At 32.4% G+C, this 24,752-nt stretch overlaps 1 protein-coding gene across 4 annotated transcripts; it reads left to right on the top strand.

The window, feature by feature from the left end:
* Window positions 1-347: 347 nt before the first annotated feature.
* LOC145018194 (putative mediator of RNA polymerase II transcription subunit 19b) lies at window positions 348-3,273 on the top strand. 4 transcript variants are annotated; one of them, XM_078976097.1, is made up of 9 exons: window positions 348-537; window positions 1,061-1,106; window positions 1,243-1,343; window positions 1,441-1,507; window positions 1,916-2,217; window positions 2,316-2,483; window positions 2,571-2,630; window positions 2,728-2,869; window positions 2,955-3,273. In XM_078976097.1, exons 4-8 carry the CDS (start codon window positions 1,477-1,479, stop codon window positions 2,767-2,769), a joined length of 603 nt encoding a protein of 200 aa, XP_078832223.1. In that variant the 5' UTR covers window positions 348-537; window positions 1,061-1,106; window positions 1,243-1,343; window positions 1,441-1,476; the 3' UTR covers window positions 2,770-2,869; window positions 2,955-3,273. The 4 variants fall into 4 exon arrangements, with proteins under 4 accessions (XP_078832223.1, XP_078832222.1, XP_078832225.1 ...); XM_078976096.1 differs by lacking the exons at window positions 1,061-1,106; window positions 1,243-1,343 and having other exon boundaries at window positions 349-537; XM_078976099.1 differs by lacking the exons at window positions 1,061-1,106; window positions 1,243-1,343 and having other exon boundaries at window positions 350-460.
* The last annotated feature ends 21,479 nt before the right edge of the window (window positions 3,274-24,752 follow it).

Here is a 24,752-nt window from a genome sequence, read left to right as displayed (position 1 = left end):
ATTTCAAAGTTCAATCCACTAAGTAACTAACAGGTAATTACCAAAAAGTTTCAGTTTCCCTTATTTTAAACTAAATTATGCGGTTCCACCTCCCTCACTTTGATGTTTTTGGGTTTTAGATCCACTTTACCTCGTACCGTACCCGAAACAAAATTCGGTCTGCTTTCCAGTCCAACAAAATCCCGTTAACCGGTTCAATGTTTTTCCGGTCGAGGTCTATCCGTGCCGGGTTTAGACCCACTTTCATCCACTTTCATCCATGGCCCATGCTTATAAAAATGACAGGAACTACCCTTTGAACTAGTGTTGGATCGAGGGCAATTATGTCCAACTATATAAATTCATACGAGAATCCAGTTTCAACTCTTCTAGCCCCCCTTAACGGTGTTAGGGTTTATTTGGGTTGAAGAGGAAACCGACGACACACCCGAAGAATCACCGCTTGATTTCGTCAATTATCGTAATTAGTCACTCGATTTTGTTAAATTGGCTGAGAAATTAGTCGACTTTGAGTTCCGATAATATCTATTGTAACAGGTATAGTAAGCTCCTCGCATTGTAAGGCGATGCAAAGAAATTTAAGAACGTGTGTAGTTATTGGGGCTATAGATTGAGTAATTGACTTTTCGATTATAAAAAGTGTTCAGAAGATTTGAGGCTGGATCTTGTGCTAAGCTAGGGCAATAGAGCTTAATATATAGTAAGTGTAGTGCTGTTTAGTGTGGTATTTAGGGTAGAATACGAATGAAGATCTGGTTGACATTCGAAAAGTACTTGTTTTTATCGTTATCTGGTTTGAATGACAGTTGAATCGAATGATAGTTTTGATTTTCAAGAATTTGATTCTTTGGAGGTTGGTTGACATGCACAAGATAATAGGGGTTTAATTAGGATTCAGTATATAGCTTTGAGCAAGTTATCATCATGTATTTATGTTGGTTGTTATTTTTTATATGATAAGTATTGTAGCAAGTATCAGTTAAGTTGTAAATTTTGCAACCCATACTCATCTGATTGATAACCCAAATTAAAAGGATTTTTTTTTATTTATGTATTGTAGGTAGTGAAACAATGATGTTTCAGTAAACCGAATCGATTTGATAAAGGTTTTGACTTATTTTTTGTTATGGTTATTTTTATTTCCTTAACCGAGTAGTGGACTTTATATGCCCATTATTCCTTTTGTTTGTTTAGTTATTTTCTTTCAGTTTTGGTTTAACAAATCATGTGTTCTATGTATAGACACACACACATATGCGCACAAACTGAACTCAAGTTGCTATATTTCTTAAAATGCCAAAATCCAAGCCCTCAGTATGCTCATATGTTCATGCACTTCCTAGGTATTCGTTGATGAGTAAAACAATGATTGTGTGCATCTTTAAGAGAAGATGTAGAAGTCTCTTTGAACAATTTATGATTCTTACGATAAAATCTCAGGTGATAATGGTATATGCTTGTCTGAGATACTGACTGATGGATCCTGAAAGCAAGAGGTTTGGAAGAGGTAAGTTAAACTTTTTGCACTTTGTGCAATAAACATGTACTCTTTTTGTTGGATTTATCTTATAAGATTTGTGCTCAATTATCAATCTAACATATTTATACCTAAGGCCACGTGATTGCATAGCATAACTTATTTTTGCCACTGCCTGCTTATATGACCTAACAATCACAAGCTTTGTCATTCAGTGGTGTTTCTTAGATTTATTACATTCCATTAATACATAAAGTGGGAATCTTGCCAAGATTTCTTCTGATCTTATTCTTCATCTTGCACTTCCTTTTTTCTTTACAAAAAGATTCTGAGTGGTTTCACTTTTATCCTATGCTATAGCTAGTTCAAAAAGACTCGTTTTTTTTCTAATCTTTTATTCCAAAAATAACCATCTGTTTTATGGTATTCACAATCTAGGTCCAAAGGAACTTACGGGTGGTGTGGATCTTATAAATTACTACAAATTATTTCCTCATTATGAGCTTTTCTGCAAGAAGTCGCTTCCTTTATCCATTTCAGATGCACATCACCTTCGTAATGTTGTTGGAGACACAGTGATTCGGAAAGGTGAAGGAATGGAATTGAATCAGCTCATTGAAAATGAAAATTCATCCTTCTCAAAGTCAAGAGTCACAAATACACGCATCCAACCATTTGACCTGAACGCCCTCAGGGATGCCTTTTACTTGAGGGAAACTTTTCCTATTGACTTGCCACCTGTAAGCAATGTGATTTTAGTGTTACTTATTTAGATTAATCATTAATGTATATGTAACTTCTCATTTTCAATAATATCATATCTTTTTTTGTTTTATAGTCAGAAAAGGGGATTCCTACCCAAGTTGGAATATCTAAAAGTGAATCTAAGGACAAAGAAAAGAAGCATAAAAAACACAAGGACAAGAATAAAGAGCATAAAAAACACAAACATCGAAGTAAACATCATGATTTTGGTGCTGAAAACTTGAAGAAACCCAATGAGAAGGTTAGAATAGATGCTGTTATTATCTTCTAATTCTTTTTCTTTTTCAAGACTTTTAGTAAAAATACTATCATTTTTTAATGGTTTCAGAAAAGGAAGCATGATGGAGATGAGGACCTCAATGGCATTCACAGGCACAAGAACAGTAAGGTGAATTTGATCAACTTTTTTCGCTTCAAATTTGCGTTTTTTTTTTTTCATTTATCTTTTTTATATTCTCTTTACCTCAATCTTGATATTTTTGTAGCATAAGATGGACAGATTTGGTGCAATAAGGATAACAGCTTGAAAAATGAAAATCACATGTGGTCTCTGTACCTTTTGTTTTTCCCTCAGATATTGCATTTTGAAATTTAAATGAGGTCCTTACTAAAGTCAAACTAATTAAGGTACATACACATGCTTTTGTCATATGATTATAAAAAATAATAAATCAAGCTTATATCATATTATTTGGTTTGTTATACTGTGCAGAACTATCCAAAGAGCAACCGAATATCATTAAGAAGGTGAATTTAACCTGTTAATCCAAGGTTCATATTGATTATAGAAAAGGTATATATATAAATGAATTAGTTTTCCTAATCATTTATATTTAATGAACGTCATTAGGTTTTATACATCCTCTTGCATGAAAGTATGGTAGTGAACATTGATATCAATTTTGTTGCATTTTAGAAAAGATGCGAGGATGTGTGTAAATCAAATGGAGAACATAAACCTTTCAAAAAGTTGTTTTGTATTTGTTTTAACTTATTTTATTTTATTTTATAAAGAGGTGCTTGTTCATGTTTGTTTGGTTCATTTACAGAATTATGTTGCGTATTAATGATATGTTGAGATTAATTTGGTTTTATGTTTTATTTTTTAGATTTTTTTTTTCTAGTGCGTGGAGATTAACAAATTCTGGTTTCTTTTTGACTTGAGAAACGAAAGCCACGAATAGAGAATGGAATTGAACTAGAAAATGGTATATAAAATTATAAATAAACGCATGAAATACTTATGTCGTTATTAGCTGTAGCCGAGTGCGAAAGATGTCAAAACAGTGATGTTTCTGATAAAAAAAGGTAGTACTTTTTTGGAACGAGTTACAGATCACTCTTTTTAAGACGTTCTTATTTAATACACATTGACTTGTACAAGTTAGAAATATCATTTTTTTTTAAAAAAATAAGCTCTCCATATTATTTAACTTCTTTTATTTTAATTTTTTATTAAAATATACTTTTCACTTTTATTTTGTTTCATATATTTTTATTTTCATTAAACATGTATAAAAATATATTAAAAGCTTGAAATTTCATAACATTTAGATATAGAACATGTAATAGTTTTATAAAGAAATAAAAATAAATAAAAATAAAAATAAATAAAATAAGTTAAGTATATGCGGTTGCTAATACCATGGGTTTATTTGGATTGTTTAGATGAAAAAAAAGAAAAGGAAAAATCTTCATTGTCATGGATGCTTTTAGATTATGCATTCATAGTAAATCATCAAGGCTATGTCCAACTTTATCATGCTTAGTAAAAATAACTGAAAAGCTTACCAAATTGAAAAGTTGGACAAAAGATAACAATGTTTATTTTAGATAAAATTTTTTTTTATCAAAGTCTTTCGTAAAATTAGATTTGGATGAGGTGATCTATATAAGATGATATGAAAGGTGATTCTCATTCGTTTAAAAAGGCTTGTAATTTCATTATATAAACCAGTGGTGGCCCTAGGAATGTGTGAGAGGTTGTTGCATGCGGCCTCCGATTTTAGGGGCCCTCTAAATTATGGGATAAATATATAATTATGATGTTGCTATTCTTGTAAAATTCAACTTAAGTATATTGTTTTGAGAAGTATTTAGATTGTGTGAAAGGTATTGCTTCTATTTGGGAATTTATCCATTGTTTGTTAAGAAAAATATTAAAAGAAGAATTTAAAAAAAATAAAAATTTGACGCTGTTGGCTCATCAAAATGCGTAAATGAACTTTCACCTCCAGAGTTATTTAGGATCAATATTTTGTGTATATAGTTTGATCAATCTATTGATTTATTAGAGTGAATATTTTGGCTTTTTATTTACAAAAAAAATGAAGTCATTAAATATCAATGAGTTCAAGGCAAGTTGCAAAAAAATTAAAAAATAGGTTGCAAAATAGCCATATCTTAGACATCAGTGTTGATGGTTTATTCAAAGAACTGAAATTGTTACAAAAACATTTTTCAATTGAAAATAATAGAGTTAACAAAATACTAAATTTCTTAAAAATGATAAAAACTTATCAAGTTTCTTGTCTAGAATATATTTTTATTGACTATTCCTATTACAATTACATCAACGGTAAGAAACATTTAAAGACTAAAACTTTTAAAATCTTATTTGCAATCGATCATGTCTCAAGATAGATTAAACTCTTTGACTTTGATTTTGATTGAAAACAAGTTTATTGAGAATATTGATAATCAAAAGTGTAGTAGATGAATTTGCTTTTAAAATTATTAGCAAAATGGTCGATGTTTCGAAATAGTAATGAATTGTCTTTATATATGTACTTTTAGAATTGTTTGTAATAGTTCCAATTTACTAATGAGTAAATACATGATGTTGTGGTAATGAATTTACAAGATGTTTGTTATCAACTTTCAATTTTGCATTTAACGGAAACAAATTTATTTAATAGTATTTTACAATAAATTTTTATAAGGCCTCACTTTGATTTTTACAAGCCTTCTAAACTGTGAGGACCGGGTTTGATATAAACTATATTGTTTCATTAGAAAGAAAAAAAATTCAGACCCAATTTAATGTTATCAATCTTGATTTTGTTGTATGTATGCTCCAGCTGGAGATTTATCGATGTACACTTTCGTACTTTTTAGTTTTGATGAGCAAACGACAACATTCACATAAGAGTAGTTAGTTCATTATATTTTTAAAATAAAATTATCAAGAAAGAAAGAAAAAGAAAAACATAATTAGTAATTGAATACTCTTTGTAAATTAGTGGAGACAAAAAGAAAATTAGGTCTTGCTTTCTTGGCTTCCTCAATAACATTCACCCATTTGGGTGGGGTTCCTTTCACTACTTACTTTTTCTTGTTTTGTGGCCACATTTTTCTTTTGTCCTCATTGGCTTTTTGGTTTGTATCCATCCAAATGTTTTATATCAGGTTTCATGTTTCACCTTTGTATGATATGCTGTCGTTTTAAGCATTTTATTTTATGCATGGTCCATGTTCGGGTACACCTATACGTACACACTAATGTTGAACAATAAAATTGTAGGGTAGGCTAGTTTGACTTTTAGGGCTACAAAATTAAAATGGGTCCTTTCACATGTGTATAGGTAGGAATTAGGAGACATTGTTCCTCCAAAAGTTTATGATTTACATAGAATCCCAAATATTTGAAGTTTATAGTTTAAGATAAAACATAATTCTAGCTAATGAATAAAATGTGTATAGATTATTGATACCATATTTTATTTCCAAAAACTGAACTCAACAACATACAACGACTCCAATCGATAATAATTTCGCTTTCCATCTAGACAACCTATCTTGAAATCTTTGTGTAATCGGCTTCCACCCAGAAATTGTATCCATTCTTAGACCTACATGGATCCAAACTTATCAACATTGCACCCGGTGAGTAACGCACACTACTCAACCACTCTATGATCCAACCAACTCCATACATATTAGATTTTTGCAAGTTTAATTTTAATCATGCAGCCAGGTAAAAACACCCTAAAATCATGACCATATTGCCTATATTATGAATCTATCACTCACCTAACAACAACACTATCATATGTCTAAAAAAGGTGTGAGACCATGTGATTTGTATTACCAACCTTTAGACCACGATAAAGACCAACTGCGATCGTATCCTCAACAACAATGTGGAGACCTTCCATAGCAAGGAGCCAAGGATGAACAAAAACGTGGACAATGGATCACCATGTCTTAATTCTCTTTCCGGTTATTTTTTTAGAATTAGGACATAACTATTAAAAAATTTGCATATTAAGTTTGTTCCTTTATTTATGCGATCGTAAATAGAATTGCAATTCACACTCTATATTTTGATCTAATCCGAAGTTATAAACTCAAAAATTGGATCCAAAAGCCGAAGAAGGCATGTCGATCATATGTTTCTTTACACTAGATCGATCAAGAGCGGAAGGGGAGTCTAACCCTGTCAATAGATATCACGAAAACGATTTCGTATACACAACATTGCAAATGAAATGCCATCCAACATAAAACATGTAATATCGGAAAAAATATATTATGTGATACCATATATAGGTCAAAATGTTGCAATAAAAAAAAAATCAAAGTTTGATGAATTTAGTGAAATAAACTAATTTATGGTGGTTAAACTGGAAAAATGACCAAAATATAATGGCTTTTATGTAAACATCAATGAAAAAAATCAAAAGCCATCAACTTAACTGACTATACCGGTAATTGAAAGAAATTATCAAAGGCTGGTGGCTATAAAGTAGGGATTTGCATTTGACCTGGTCAAACCTGTAACATTCCAAAAATTTAGACCAAAAACTTCGATTTTTATATTAAATAAACCATCACCTAATCAATATCATAAAACCATAGTGAAAAATAGAGTGTGTCAACTAATATCCAAGTACATCAGATTCATAGAAAACGGGAACAACGTGGTGTGTATAATGCAGTCATCCCGAACTCTTTCCTTTGAAACCAGAAGTACCTGAAACAAAAACTAAAAATAGTAATCACGAAAATTAGTGAGTTCACTCAAATATCACATACTATACATATCGAACATATAATGGGCATTGCCCGACACCGGTCCCCGCTCAGAACAAATCTGGCAATCATTAGGCCCTGCTTGGCATCGGGGCCCACCCGATATACATATAAACACATGCAATAATCGCAAAGATAAATAACATACATGATAGTCATCGGGCCATGCCCGATATACATATCAATATCTTACATGCAAGAGTCACACAGACAACTAGCATCCTAATTATAATAAATCATGGGCCGATGTTGGTGCCTTTGACCCACTAAACACAGTGAGAAAACTCACCTCTAGGCTCTAGCTGCTGAATCTCTCAAATAAATCTCGGTCTGCTAGTCCGGAGAATCTCCATGGGAAACTCACCATGGGCCGACATTGGTGCCTTCGACCCGTTAAACACACTGAGGAAACTCACCTCTAACTGCTGAATCTCTCAAATAAATCTTAATTTTGTTTGTTAATGGATGAAAAAACATTGTAAATATGATGTGTAAATCTTACCCGTTGTCCATCATTGCAGCAAATGCTCCAACCCTAGGAACAATAATACGATTTGCATTCACAATGTCTTCCGGTGTTTCAACCTGGACAAGATGTATTATGGCGTTGTTAATTGTTTATATTCACCATTGCGGAAATAAGATCAAAAGAACTTACATCTTTGATATCGAGACCCAGATATCGGATTGCATTTTTAATACTTTGAACATTCCCGACACCATAATCAAGTAGAGTCACGCCTACACATGCAAGTTAACAAATAGTATTAAAAAATGGAATTTATATGTAAAACAGAGAGAGAGAGAGAGAGAGAGAGAGAGTACTAAAAAATAGAACACATAAAGCTAGGTTTTTCTGATATACTCGATTTGACGAATTTCTTTTCCAGTCGCTCAAAACTCGGAAGAGTCAAGGACTGAGGAGCAAGGGAAAAACCCTATTTAACCTCAAATTAATCGGTTCTCACTGAAAAAAAATCATAAATAGAGAGAGCGTTGGAGTTTACCTGTAGAGATGATTGGGCGTGCTACTGCTGGCCCACCGTCTTCTTCTACCACAAGCTTTGATTGTAAACCAAAAGGAGTAGACAACGATGGAATAAGAAGACGATGATGTGGAGGTTTTGACGGGAGGAAAAAAGAAATGACAATAGAGAGGATCCTTTGTGGAAGAAGGAGGGTACACTAACCCTCGGCAAACTAACCCACCAGTCGGTCGATTATTAAACCCATACCCTTCCCTGTTCCTTAAGGTATATTCCTGAATCTGAATTAAATCAATACAAAAATTGACCTAATTGAGAGGATAAAGGCGGTGGTAGGCGACAAACAGTGGAGTGGAGAAAGTGGAAGGAGGTGTCAATAAAGGAAAGGTGTTTGATACTCATGACTTACATAGTGGGTGAAGGGAGGTTGAAGCGATGAGCTTCCTTCATCGTTTATGATGTTCGCTAGCTATTAGATATAGCGACACCAATCCTAATATGATTGGGTTACAAAGTCGGTGACATCAGCGAAACGCCACGTTAGTGGCAGAGGAAAGAAGATTAAGACATGTTGTGTAACAAGCGGTGGAAGGCATTAATAAGAGTAGTTAAAAAAAGGGTTGTCACTCTGGCCCAGTTATCTTTCATATATTGGTTTAAATGGTCCCTCGTGACTATTTTTTGCTTTTTAAGGGCTTAAACTTGTCATTTTACGGTTTAAAAGGTCACATTTCTAGATTTGAAGGGTGCAACCGGTCACACCCATCCCACTAGGATGTTTTTTTATTCCACCTCAATGCCAAGTAGATTAAATATGCTAGGTCATGGCCACGTGTTATGTCACTAAATGAAACTTATATCCGTTTAAATCCTCTCAACTGTCCCTTTCATTTATTTTGCTACCATTTGCATTCGTATACTTTTTCAAACCGTGATTGACACGAATTCGTTTCTTAAACTCTTCCTCCCTGAAATCGGCCAACATAATCAATCCTATGGTTGTCTACATGAAGATAGATCTCCATTTTGCCGGAATTTTTTTGAGGTACCCCACTATTTGTTACTCAGATGGCGCAGAACAAAGGTTCAATGATGTCGATTTTGCTGGAATGGACAAGAACGAGTTTGTGGGGTTCATTCAAAGATTCGCTAATGAGGTATGCATCAATGTTTACTTTTGCATGCCCAATGTGGTGTTCCTTGATGGATTGAGGTTAATAGCTACTGATATAGACTATATGGACTTCATCGAAGTAAGATATGCTTCTGGTAGTGTTATTAATGTATACATTGACCATCTTGGTGTTAATGTACATCAATGGATCCTTGAGGAGCAAGACGAAATATGTAGTTCATTAGATAAATTGTTTGATAGAATTGAAGTTGGTGAAGAAGTGCAAGGTGGTATGGATATGGATGATGGAATTGAAATTGAGGATCTATTGGCTCATTGTTGCCAAGGAGTTACGGAGGATTTGCAAGGTACTAGGGAAGAGTTGCAAGATGGGGAAGGTGATGACATTAACATTGAAGTTGAGAATGATCAAGGTGATATGGAGGATCTGCAAGGTAGTAGGTAGGATTGGAAAGGTAAGGAAGATGATGGCATTGACTTAGAAGTTGACAATGAACCTGATGAATGTATTCCTATGAATAGGACAAAAGATGCTGAGTTTTTGAGCAAACTATGCCCAAATGACCAAGTTATTCCTAACAGCCCTCCTCATGAAGAGGTATATGAGCATGTAGTCGATGATGAAGTAATATCTAATGAGCAAGCTATTTATAATGACAATGTTCATTGGAAAAAACAGAAGCATGTATTAGGTATGATATTTGTGAATCCTAAAAAACTAAAACACATGATGTGTAACTATGCTGTTGCAAATGGTTATCAGTTATGCTACAAGAAAAATGATAGTAGAAGACTTTTAGTGAAATGTTGTTCCGGTGCTTGCAGGTTTAGATTGTGGGCATCTTGGATGAGTGAGGAAAAATCTTTCCAAATTAAGAGTCTCATAAATGAGCATAATTGTGCAAGAAACTTCAAATTAGGTTCAATTGTCAACTATGCTTGGATAGGTACCCATTACACCACCCAATTCTTACAGAAACAAAAAGTTAGTGTTAGGCTCCTTAGGGATGAGGTTAAAGAGAATTTGGGATAGATGTAAGTATGGGATAGTGTAGAAGAGCTAAGAAGTATGCAATTGAGTTGATTGAGGGAACATTAGTGGATCACTATGCAAAGCTATGGTCATATGGTGAGGAGATAAGAATATCAAATCCTGGATCAACAGTCAAAATGGATGTCAATGCTATGCCAGATGGTAAGACTTATTTTAGCAAGTTTTACATTTGTTTTGATGCCCTAAAGAAAGGGTGGAGAGGGAGCTGCAGAAGAATTATAAATTTGGATGGGTGTTTCTTAAAGGGTTTATGTTCAGGAGAGCTAATTGTTGCTGTAGGAAGGGATGCTAATAATCACATATTCCCAATTGCAAGGGCAATTGTATGTGTAGAAAACAAAGCAAATTGGAAATGGTTCTTGGAAAATCTAAAAGATGACCTTCATCTAGAGGATGGTTTTGGTATATCATTGATGTTGAATCAACACAAGGTATGTCATATATTTAAAACTTTTATATATTTCACAATTAAGTTACATGATGTTTAAAATATGACTATTATTATATAAGGGTTATTAGAGGTTGTCAAGGAAGTGCTTCCTATTGCTGAACATAGACAATGTGCCAGACATATTGTAGCCAACTTTAGGAAAAGATCTAGTGGTGTAGTGTACGAGAACATGTTTTGGAAGACAAGCAAAGCATCCACTGAGCCTTTATTCAATGCTGCCATGAAGGAGATTCAAGTACTTAATCCTACAACCTATGATTACCTTATGGAAACAAACCCAAAATCTTGGTGTAGAGCATTCTTTCAAGAAGGAAAGATGTGTGATGCAGTGGAAAAAGGATTGTCTGAGAGCTTTAACAGTGTCATCAGGGATGCAAGGAAAAAGCCAATCATAACCATGTTAGAGGTGATTAGATTATATGTTATGGAGAGGTTGTACAATTTGAAGATGAAAGGTTGTTCATGGCCTGATTACAAACCCTGCCCATCAATAACACTCCTACTAAATAAATTGAAAAGAGCTCAAAGGTACTTTCTAGTCTTTACACTTTTAATATAAGTGACATACTAACTAATAAGGTGGGTTTATAGGTATTGGCAGGTTTTACCAAGTGGGCTTAACCAATTTGAAACCAAAAACCTGGCAGAATCATATGTTGTTGACCTTGACAAGAAGACTTGTACTTGTAGAGTATGGCAACTTAGTGGGTATGGTTGTGTGCACTCAGTAGCTACTATATTATATTTGAATAGAGATGTAGCCATTTATGTTGATCCAATGTTGTATGTTGTCTTCTACAAGAACACTTACAAATACCAAATACTTGGGATGAATGACAACAACATGTGGCCAGTTAGTGAGTTCATACCACCCTTACCACCATTGAAAAGAAGAATGTCAGGTAGTGAAAAGCTTCCAAGGCACACTGTGTCTAAGGCAGGGAAAATAATCTTGTGTAGTGTGTGTAGACAATCAGGGCATAACAAGGTTACTTGTACGAAAGTTGAAAGGCCACGTGTAAAAAGGTCAACGGTGCAAAGGAGCAGGAAACTAAAGGTCAAGAAAAGGAAAACAGTTGACAAGGGTAAAGATGGTGAAGGAAGTAGTGGACCAACTAGAGGTGGTGAAGGAAGGATTGGACGAACTACAGGTTATGAAGGAAGGAGTGGACAAAAATTTGGTGGTAAAAGGAAAAAATCTGAGAGGATCATAAAAAAGAAACTTGCAAAGAAGGTTAATACCAAGGATGGGAAAGGTGAAACTAATGCAAACCCGGTAGACCTTAATGAGTAGGTATAATTTGATAGTTTCCTATGGTTATGTTTGACAATGGTTTTATGTTGTACTTGTTTGTTTGGTTTGACATTTACTTGTTTGTGTGAAGTTAGTATGTTTACATTGACAATGGTTTGTAATATTATCATGCTTTGGTTCTTTAAGATTTTCGGATTCTTGTTATTTTTCACCTAGCATGCAGTCAATTCCCATTATTTGTCATGTGCTATTTGTGTGCTTAATGGACAAAAATGTGGTCCTTGTAAGTAAGGGTATTGGCACAAGACATTATACATAATGACATTAAGCAACCTAAGAACATTAACAATTGCTTTTATTTGACTAGATTAAGGGTAATGACACAACAACACATCAATGAACCATCACATAACTACATAGTGTTCTTAATTCACCAATGCAAGTACATAACTTATAAATGATTAAAGTACATTTGATTACAACTTATAAATGATTAAACCCAAAAAAAACACCCAACTACAAAGTAAAAGCAGCTTCAACTTCAACACCTCTGCTTGCAGGTTTTTCTTCGACCTTAGGAGTACACTTAAAATTATGTCTTCATTGTTGCATTTTATTTCATCCACCCAAGAAATGAAACCTGATCGTGGTCCCTAAAATAGAAATTAAGGTAACATTAAAAAACTGATCATCAAACTAGGGTTCTAAACATATGAATACAATTATCTGGTTTGGACATGCATAAAATGGTCTTCCAGGGTTATTGACAGTCTTTGATGTGCGAATTATTGCTGGACTTCCACACCCACACACAATCTTCATGTGCGATTTTTTGAATCTCACTCCACAGTTCCTTTGAAAAAGAGAAAACAAAATGAAGGATCACAGTTGCTTTGAAAAAGAGAAAACAAAATGGTCTTTCGGGATTATTTACAGCCGTTATAAGCATCAAATGACAAAAATACCCTCACCGTGCAACGCACATGGGGTATAACAACCCAACATATGTTATCATCCTTGTTCTTGCATGATATTACAACCAAACTAAAAATGGTCAAATGTACTATGATACAAAACGCCTGGGAGCTACTCAAATCCTTTTCCATTAAAAACTTAACATACGAACAAAATGCCTGTCATTAACACAGGTCTTTTAACATGATCGTTAGATATGAAACACAAAAAAACAAAAAAAAACTAAGAACATAAAATCCATAACTATCCTAGCTTCATAATGTACCCAAAGCATCTTATCCAAGCTTCATAAGGACTTTGATCCCAACCATCATCATCCCAAGCATTGCCACCATGACGCCGCCCATCACCAGAGCAATCGCTTTTAACTTCTTTTCATGATCTTCCAACTTGTGATGCAGACTGATGTGATCAACACGGCACACAATGAAATCTTTACCCACTTGATCTTTGAGCGTCTGCATCTCGATCTGGTTTGCAGCAATCTTGTCTCCACAGTCGCAAAAAATCGAATGAAGGTCGTTGAGGTTAACAAACTCTCTAGAATTTATCGAGTCGGGTGAGGGAGGTGGTGGAGCCGACATTGATAGATTTTAGGGTGTTGGTCGAAATCGTGTTTGGCTTATTAGGGTAAAAAGGTATCGATTTCTGCTACCTTAAGCACCAAAGATTTGTGAAGCAGACTTTATGCCCCCACCACCGACTCTTCCTTGTCCTCTACGGGTTGTTGGGCGGTTGGTAGACATAATGGCTAATTAATGAAGGTTAGTTGGATGCTTAGGTGGAGGATGAGTACACAAGTCCAGTTCAATGCTGAGTAAGCTACTTAGTTGGCAAGTCAAAAAGTTATTTTACCTTCGATTGTGGGTTAAAGTCCCATATTAATCGGTCACCTTTAAAAGCAAAAAATAGTCACGATGGACCATTTAAACCAATATACGAAAGATAGTTGAGCCAGAGTGACAATAACCCTTTAAAAAAATCAACCATTGGCAGTGTCGATAAAAAAAACCAAATTTCAGCCAATCAGATGGAGGTATTGTTCACAAGGGCACCTCACAATTAAAAAATATATAAATTAGGTCGTAATTTGAACATTTTATAGGTCTAGAATATTTTTCGGTCCGATATAACCTCTTTGGTTACGAAAACAATTCACGATGGCCAAACTGAGGGGAAACGCAACTATGGTCTATGTAAAAAATATAAATATATTATAATCTACTTTACAATTTTACATTATTATTAATTTTACATTATTATTGGATAACAAATTTATTAAGCAATCATAACATATGAGCATTGTGAGAAAAATAATATCGATAGTTCGACTATGTGTGTGTTTGTGGGAGAAATCGAGAGATGATAATAGCAATTAGAAAATGATGTGAATGTTTTACAACATCAACAAAATAGTATGATTGCTTTTGGGATATTTAAATTTTTGGTTAATCATTACGCCATTATTTTATATCATTAGATATGTGAAAAAATATAAAATAAAATACAACGCAATTTCCATGATTTAGGGTTTGAGACTAGTGAATGATTAAAGAAGAAAAGGAAAAGCACTTCCATAATTTAAGGATTCAGCTCTTTTGTGAGGATATGGGCACCACATTAAATCTTACATAGTGTTTAATCATAATAATAAAAAAACAAAGCCATATTACAACTTTTATACGTATTATATAAGATGTAAATGAAAGTATGAAAATATTTTTTTTTGCCTTTTAGGCATAACATATTCTCACGTTTACGTTTATTTTCATTGTTTATAATTTTGAAGTTAAATTATTGGTATTATATTAGTTGTGATTTTTGTTCTTAAAATATTTTAAAGTTATTTTATAATTTTTGTTTTTATTAATATTACTACTTATTTAAACGTTATAAATTTTTACGGTATATATTTTCAAACTTTATTTTCCTCTATCTCTTCCATACATAATTGTTTGGATCGAAACTTTATTTTGATACTTTTGCGGTCCACCTGATATGATATAATTGTCATCGTGTGTGTGTGTGTGTATATATATATATATATATATATACACACACACACACACACATACACACACGAATTGCAAAGAAGTTCCCGACACAATGTGTGGGTTAACTTCTACTATTTATCAAAAATATTTTGTATTCACATAAATAGTTTTTTTTAGAACTAACAAATATTATTAAGGTCCACCGCCTAGCAAGTTACTAGACAGGGCCACTAAAGATGATTATACTTGTACTGAAAATATTACAAACATTTCAGTGGGCAAATACACCATTGAACCCACTTATAATGATAATTAGCTCTTCTATGTTTAAGCCACGCAAACACTTGGGACTTTGCACTATCCATTATCTTAGAGTGAGGAGTTCGTATGTTCCTAAACACCCAATGACACCTTGATTTCCATAATAGCCACGCTACACCATAGCATACACTAATTAGATTGTTTCTCTTTCTCGGGCATCTCCCCCATGTTTTTAAGAAATTGATAAGATCCCCAATGGTTTGAAATTGTGGAGTCGGAATGTCACACCATTTAAATACCCATTCCCATACAATAACCGCCATAGGGCAACGAATCAGAATGTGCTCAATCTCTTCGTCCTTAAGTAGGCACTATGAACATGTTGCGTTTGCGAGTGGCACTCCTCTTCTCTTTAACATCATATTGGATGGGATACGCCACAAATTAGCTTTCTAAATAAAGGTGTTAACCTTTATTGGAACATCGTGAATCCATGGGATGATTACTTCATTATTTGTCGGTTCTATATTATTAATTTTTATTCTGAGAGTATCTACATGATAGATACCATCATTCAAAATGGGACATTTCCATGTATCAGTTTCCGTGGATGGTTGGAAATCTCCAATGGCAGCCAGTAACCTGTGACGACTGTGAACCTGTCCATCAGAAACAGGGGGTGTTCTCCAATCCCACATTTGATCCTCCACTTGTAACCTTTGGTTAACCCTACAAGTCTTTCGTCGTTCCAGCATATATAGTTATGGGAATCTATTTTTAAAGGGTTCAGCATCACACCACCCATCCATCCAAAAGAGATTGTCATTACTATTCTTCACCTGTTTCTTTAAAATGTCTTGAAAGTTGATTCCAATCTTTTTTAGATCGTTCATTACCTCCGCCATATTGTTCCAAACACCTGGAATAGTTTTCTTTGATAAACAATCTGCAGGTTTGTTGTGTAGATTATGGATACCCATAATCACTCGACTTCATAAAGTTGATTTGTTCATTTTTAATACCCGCCACCATTTGACTATCAATGATAGGTTAAAGGCCCTGAGAGAGCCTAAACCTAGTCCCCCTTTATCCTTTGGTGCAACGACCTTTTCCCATGATACCCAAGAAATTTTATGCTTGTTATCACTCTCACCCCATAAGCACTATCTTCTATTTTTTTCAAGAGCATCTATAATTCCCACGGGTACCACAAATAAAGAGAAAAAGTAAGATGTTTGGTTGCCAAGAACCGCTTTGGCTAGGGTTAATATTCCTCCAAAGGAAAGTGTTTTTTATTTCCAAGGTGATAATTTCGCATAGAATCGATCAATTATGGGCTTCCGATGCTTCTTTAACTTCATGTTCGCGCCCATAGGAACCCCAAGGTATGTGAAAGGCAACGAAGCTGGTTGACAACCTAATGGCGCAGCCCAACAAGTAACATCAGACATATCAACTCCGATACCGAATACCTTGGATTTGTTGAAATTAACCTTCAAACCTGAAGCCACCTGAAAGCATCTCAACACCCTTGATAAGTTCTTAATGTTGTCTTGACTCCACTCGCCCACAAATATAACATCATCAGCGTAGAACAAGTGTGAGATCAATGTTTCCGAATGTGGTATTTTTATTCCATGGAAAATACCCTTCTGACAAGCCACCTTCATCGCAATGTTGAGCCCCTCCATTGCTATTATAAATAGGAATGGTGAGAGCGGGTCACCTTGTCTCACTCCCTTTTCCATTTCGAATTTTGTCGTTGGAGATCCGTTGATGAGTACCGATAGTCTGGCTGTTTGAAGGCACCCTCTAATCCATATACGCCATTTATCTCCATACCCCATTTGAATAAGGATCGATTCAAGGTATTCCCAGTTACAGAGTCAAAAGCTTTCTCCAGGTCCACCTTAAGCAGTAACACCTATTTCTTCACCTTCTTATCCCATGCGCACAACTCATTAACAACTAGAGGTCCATTGAGAATGTTACAACCTTTCACGTATGTTGTTTGGGCATCATATTATTGTCAATCACTTCGTTGAGTCTGTTGGCTAAAATCTTGGAAATTATCTTTGTATAAACATTCAATTAAACTAATTGGTCTGTAATGTCCCAGATGTAATGGATCTTTCATCTTCGGGACTAAAGTGATAAAAGACGAGTTACACCCCCGCTCTAGCTTCCTGTACTTCTCAAAATGTCTTACGAATTCCATAATATCCCCCCTTTAATACATCCCAATATTTTTTAATAAAATTGAAGGTGAATCCTTCTGGACCGGGTGCCTTATCACCTCCACATGCCAAATAACGTTCTTGATTTCTTCAGACGTAAAAGGTTCCTCAATTCTAGAGCTAGTGGAGGAATCAAGCCTATTAAAGCTATTGCTAATAAGTTTTGGTCTGGAAGACCATCGTTCCTGGAACTTCTTCTAATGGAACGCAAACTCTTCGCTTTTAATTGTTGCCACATTTGTATTCAACGATCCATTAATAATCAATCCGTGAATGAAATTCTTGCTTTTCTTGTTGTTGACATACCCATCGAAAAAACAAGTATTCTCGTCTCCATCAATGGTCCACTTTATTCTGGCATTTTGTTTTAAGTCAAGAATAGCCAACTTTTCGAGCTCTATTATCCTTTGCATTCCTAATAACTTTTCCAACATTTCAGCAGTCTATTAGATTCAACGGTTGTGTCTAGCTTATGTAACCTGCGTTTGAGCTTCATCAGTTAATCCATCTCTCTAGGGTGATCCCTTGTTTTCCATGCCTTGAGTTCGTTTTTAAGGAAGCGTAGTTTAGCCACCAAATAGTATATTCGAAAAAATGTCAAATAAAATCTAAATAAATAAAAATAAAATAAAATGTAAGCGAAAAAAATATAAAAAAAATTAAACCATTATATATATATATATATATATATAAGGGTAAAATGGTCATTTTAAATGGATTAAGGATATACAGTGCAATTTCTTTAAACCACATGGATGCATCTTATCAATTTTTTAAATATTAAATTAAAAGTACGAATATGACCACCCCATAGAGACCAAAACTGTAATTAACTCTACTTAAAATGTATGTTAATATCTATATTCAAAGATGATTGTAAGTTTCAATATTTCAACTAAATTAAAAACAAATTGATGTATGATTTAAACAATTAAAAATAATTTTTCCAAGAAAAAAACATAAATATCCACTAGGTTCAAATACCATAAAAACATATCATAGAGTTAAACATAAGTCTCAAAAACATAGTCATAACAATGATACGAGTACAATTATGTTGAATGTATTTTTTTGTTTTTTGTGACATTTTTTCTATGCTACTAAATGTTATTTTATTTGTTGTATCTAACCAGTCAAGCATACCCTAATCATACATTCGTACAATAACATTACATAGGCATCTCACCACACAAATGACATATAATACCACACATAGTATAGCTTATGTGGAAGGTCAATTACAGAATTCTAGCGATATTTTAAATGTGTCAATGTTTGAATCATGGATATTCTAATATAAAATTACTAACCTCAGTTATATTTCCATCGCGAAGACAAGAAGCCTATTTAAACAATTCAGACTAATTGCCCTCATTTCTTGAGGTAGAAGGTTCAAGTTTCGTCGTAGACATAAATGAAATTAAGAAGTAGTTTGGAAGTAGATTAAATTTGCGTTTAAATAAATAAATAAATAAAGGGATAATGTCATAAAAAACCTTAAGTTTGGCAGAAAATATCGGTTTTACCCTTCGGCAGATTTTTGGTTCATTTATACCGCAAAATTGTAATTTTTTTGTCGGTTTTGCCCTTATTACCTGCAATAACAAGTTTCCAGGTTATTATGAATTATTTTTTGTGAAAAAATCCTTAAGTTTACAAATATTTTGCAAAATAACCCTTAAGATTATAAACATATAAAATATAAATATATATTCAAAATTTTATAAAACTAAATAGTTTTCTATTGAAACATATTTTTAGCTTTATGTATGGTAAATTTTATATTTGTTTGATATAAAGTTTTTATATTTAAATTTTAAAAAAGTTACATAGTTTTATCAAAATTTAAATATTTATTAATTAATACTTAAGCTTTTCAAAGTAACATTAAAAAACATCTGTTAACTAATAATAATATGACATTAGTGACATTCAATTAATTTTTTTAAAAGAAAAATAAAAATATTTTATATGTTTAAAAGGTTTGAATTTCAGAAATAATAAACTATCATATTTTATATAAAAATAAATATATTTATATAACAAATTAGACAAATATATTTATATTTTATATGTTTAAAATGTTTATATTTATTTTTTATGTTTAACATGTTTATGATATTTTTATAAAAAATATGATAATATTATTATGTATTTAAACATATAAAAATACGATGTGTTAGTATTTCTGAAATACAAACCTTTTAAACATATAAAATATTTTTATTTACCTTTTAAAAAAATTAATTGAATGTACATGATACCATATTATTCATAATAACTATTTTAGCATAATTACTTATTAACTAACAAATGTTTTTTAATTTTGTTTTGAAAAGTTGAAGTATTAATTAAGAAATATATTCAAATTTTGTTAAAACTAGGTAACTTTTTTAAAATTTAAATATAAAAACTTTATATCAAACAAATATAAAATTTACTGTACATAAAGCTAAAAATATGTTTCAGTAGAAAACTATTTAGTTTTATAAAATTTTGAATATATATATTTATATTTTATATGTTTATAATCTTAAGGGTTTTTTTTGCAAAATATTTTTAAACTTAAGGGTTTTTTTGCAAAAAATAATTCATAATAACCTGGAAACCTGCTATTGCAGGTAACAAGGGCAAAACCGATAAAAAAATGACAAGTTTGCGGTATAAATGAACCAAGAATCTACCGAATGGTAAAACCGACATTTTCTGCCAAACTTAAGGTTTTTTATGATATTATCCCATAAATAAATCAATCGAAACTACAAAACATAATATTAAAATCAATATTTGTTTGATATAGTGCCGGTCATGCTGTCTTTAATAAGACAAACCACCCTTTAATTATTTTTTTCAATTATTTTTAATTATTTGAAAAGGACAAAAGGTAATGTAAAATACAAATATGAAAATGTCAATAAAAATACTTTATGATTAGTTATACCATTAATCAGTAAGATGTTTGTCCTCATACTCTTGTTTTAGAATATTAAAGTGATTTATAACTATAGTTATATGCTAAAATAAATTATATTGGAGCCATCATATCATGTAACAACCTATTTTCTATAAATATTATAAAAGTAATATATTTCATTAAGTCCAAGTTCAACATTACCGGTGAGAACCTGTTGACAAAGCATCTCTTTTTTTTAAGTTTAGCTGGAGCATTTCAATACGTTTTGTCTACACACTCGAACATTGTCTATAGATTCTATACGTTACAAAAAATATCTCTCTATGCATGCTCCCTATCCTGAACTTCAATACATTTAAAAGCATCATTGAATACCTCCGGGACAAACCGGAGCTCAGATTATGCTTATATCCGCTTGTCACCACACGACTAGTTTCCTATACAGACACCAACTCGAGCGGATGTCTTGACGCAAGGCTATCTACTTTGGGATATTGTATATTTGCCGGAGATACCTCATTTATTATTGCAAAACGACAAGCTATACACACTAGATCTAGTGTCAAATCCATGGAGTACGCCGGTGTAGCAAATCTAGTCGCCGAAGCATGTTGGTTATGTAACTTCGTGCTTGAACTTCTCACTCATCCTCGTCTAGCCAGCTTGGTCCATTGTAACAATATGCATCGATGTATACCTTCTAGGTAACCCTGTCCAACGTCAACACATGGAAAACATCAAAATGGACATGCATTTAATTTATATGGGAAATAGTGGCCCTTAGCAACGTTCTAGCTTTTCATATTTCATTAGCTTACCGATATGATATGACAACATATTCACAAAAGGTCTTCGTCGCAAACTTCTTATATATACTTTGGATTCGGTTCGAGCATATATGTCCTCACCCTCTTAACACTAAATGTTTATTAAAGTTATATATTTTATATTTCTTTATATTTATGTTGATGTATACTAATCCTTTATTCTCGGGTGTAATTAATAAAAATATAATCAAATTATACACAACTTTACTTGTTAAAGTTGTAAGATTGTTAAATTTGAAAACGAGTTACAATAAACTTTAAAATGTTCGAGATAAGGCTTAAATACTAGGAATCGTTTTTTTTTTTTTTTTTTTCAGTGTTAATGTTATTATAGCGACTTAGCAGAAAGTATACATTTCGTAAATGTCAATCATGAATATGGTGGCTTTTGTAATTATCTCTTATTAAAAAAGAATTAGAGGTTGTTTAATAACCTTTTTTCAGACCCAAAACGTTTGATAGCCTCTTAATTTTTGTTTCTTGATTACCCTCTTAATTTTTAAGAAAAATAACTGTACCTAAATAAATAAAAACGTGTTTCGGAAATATCCTAATTTTATAGGAAATATTTCCCCCTTCTTTTTCTATTTCACATGATCTTATCTTTTTTTTTTTCATCCCACTAACTCTCCAACCTTTTAAAAATTCAAATCTTAAATTTTGAGCCTCTCAAATATTCACATCTTAAAAATATAGATATTAAAAATTAAGATCCTGATGCTTACTTGATAAGTTGAATTTGTTACTGCTTTTCTAGACTTTCTCTTTGAATCCCGTGTTAATCAGTAGTTTTGACTTTCACATTTTCATAACACGAAAAAAGAAAATTCTTAAGTGGCCCGGAAGATTCAAACAAACAAAAAACATAAGAAGAAAACGTGAAAATAAATCTTGAGCATATAAATTTTAATATACAATTATATAAAAAAAATAACAACATAGATCAAAATTTATTAATTTTATTCTCTATAAATTAAAATGCATTCCAACAATATATTTCCTTTTTAAATACAAATTCATTTACTTTTAAAAAAACACTCATCATACATATTATTCACATATGATTTATCTGTGTCATTATATATTCTAATGTGAATAAATTCTAATCATGTGTGATTAATACTCATGACAATAATTTTTACAAAACAAAACATAAAAAAGTATTTTTATATAAAATATTATATGGATATAAATGTCCAATTAAATAGAATAAAAAGTTATATATTTTGATATATTAGGATTTTTCTAAAAAAAATAACATTTTAGAAAAAGATTAGTGACAATTGTTCTCGTTTTCTCAATTTATGTCTTCATTCTCATTTGAAGCTAGTTCGATAGAAACAATCTCAATATTAAACGTAAGAACTTTAACCAAAATGAAAAAAGTCAACTTATTCATGCAATTGTTGACAATTTCACTACCTTTTTAGTTGTGACACATTACTGCTTATTCGCGATGATAACCATAAGGTTGTAAGGAGTGACATCGTCATCTCCTACGCTATGCTTACATGGCTTACTCGCTAATACTCCTTCACAATTGTTAAACTCAAATGTTAGGATTTTCTCGACAAGTGTTTGGCGAGATGAAAGAGCAAACGGAAAGGATAGCAGGTGGTCCCCTTCTGATCATTTCATTGTTTCATCTTTAAATAGTTGTAAATTCAGCTTAACAACTTGTATCTTGTTAAAGTTTATATTAATTTAATATTTAAATAAACATTTTTTTGATTTAAGAAAAAATGGTTTTTACCTTTTAAATACATCATTACTCTATATTATCAAATACTTAGGTGTCCATAAAAATATGATATGGTAATGGTTTAGCATATGCTACCACTTTTTCTATCCTGAAAAAATAACACATACACAATTCATGATTTTCTTATATATATATATATATATATATATATATATATATATATATATATATATATATATATATATATATATATATATATTATAAAAAAACTTTTTTTTCTTTTATCACATATATTTGAAACCTCCAAGCTTTTTATATTTCATTTTAAATATCTCTGTTATTAATTTAAATATGTTATTAAATGTGAAAAATTATCATATTAATGATTTATTTTTTGAAATATCAATGTAATATACTTAAAATATTAATTTAAATATCTTAGTAAAATCCAAAATATAAGTCAAAATATAAAATAAACCTAAGATCATTCAAAAACTATTTATTTTAATTGTGAAACTAAATCGACATGTCAAATTGACTAAAAACATTCAAAACAAAGTTTTATAATAAATGATAATGCAGTAGTCTAGGTCAACATTTGTAATTTGTTTTGAAATAGTAAAGATGTATTATTTGAGTATTATGTGTTTTTTGCTTAGTGATTATGAATTGATGAATTAAGGATAAAAATAAGCGTCGAAAATAAATGTTAGAGAAACCCGACATCTATGAAGAAAGTTGTAGTGGTTGAAACAAGGATTCCGGAGATATAAAAAATACCGACATCCAAGTTATAACGAAGAAGTTATTACCTGTCGAAGTTTCACGACAGAACCGATACGACGTTGTATAACGTAAAAAGTGAATTTATGATAAAGTGCTTTTTAATCGAGCGATCTAAATGAAAGTCGTAGTGTTTGTTAAACCGATAGCATGCATAAAAACAATGTCCAAATCTGACTTCGTATGAGGAAGTTATGAATTTTCTAAAATTTGAAATAGCAGTATGCAGCTCGAAACTCGAATTTTAGATCGAGTGATTTTTAGCCGAAACAAACTAAACAAGAATCGAAGTTCTCGTTGTTAGTAGTTTAACGGTAAAAAGACAAACGAAAATGGACATCGGATGAAGAAGTTATGAATTTTTAACGAACTTTTCATGTCTAGGCCTGTTTAAAATATAACTTTATAATTAAGGTCAAAATTAGTCGACGGAGTCTAAAAGAAAGTTGTAGAGAATAGTCTTACCTACGCGTAGATATAAAGAACTTCGAAAATCTAGCTCGTATGCGAAATTTACGATTTTTTGAAGTTTGATAATTTGGAGTACGCCCAGCGTACTCGTGTTTACCATCCGAGATTGGCCACGTAGCCCTACTTATTCGCATAAGAGACACATGTCATAGCCTTGAAGCGTCCGATATGATCCCTTCATGTGCCCAGCGTACTCAATGTACGCCAACGTACTGGTTGAAGAAGGAGTACGCCCAACATAACTTGAGTTTTCAGCCCCTATAATTAGTGATCGATGGCATCCGATTTTAGGTTACGACTTTCATCCTCTCAACCCTATACTTTCTTCTATATTGCCAAAATTACCCCCCAATCCTATTATATCGTCTTAGCATCATAAGGAAGCCCCAAAGAGCTCAAAGATCCACGAGAAAATAGTTTTTCGAGACGAA

This window comes from Lactuca saligna, chromosome 9 (assembly GCF_052625555.1).
Source record: "Lactuca saligna cultivar CGN05327 chromosome 9, ASM5262555v1, whole genome shotgun sequence".
Lineage (NCBI taxonomy): Eukaryota > Viridiplantae > Streptophyta > Magnoliopsida > Asterales > Asteraceae > Lactuca > Lactuca saligna.
This window is presented reverse-complemented; position numbering and strand designations above follow the sequence as displayed.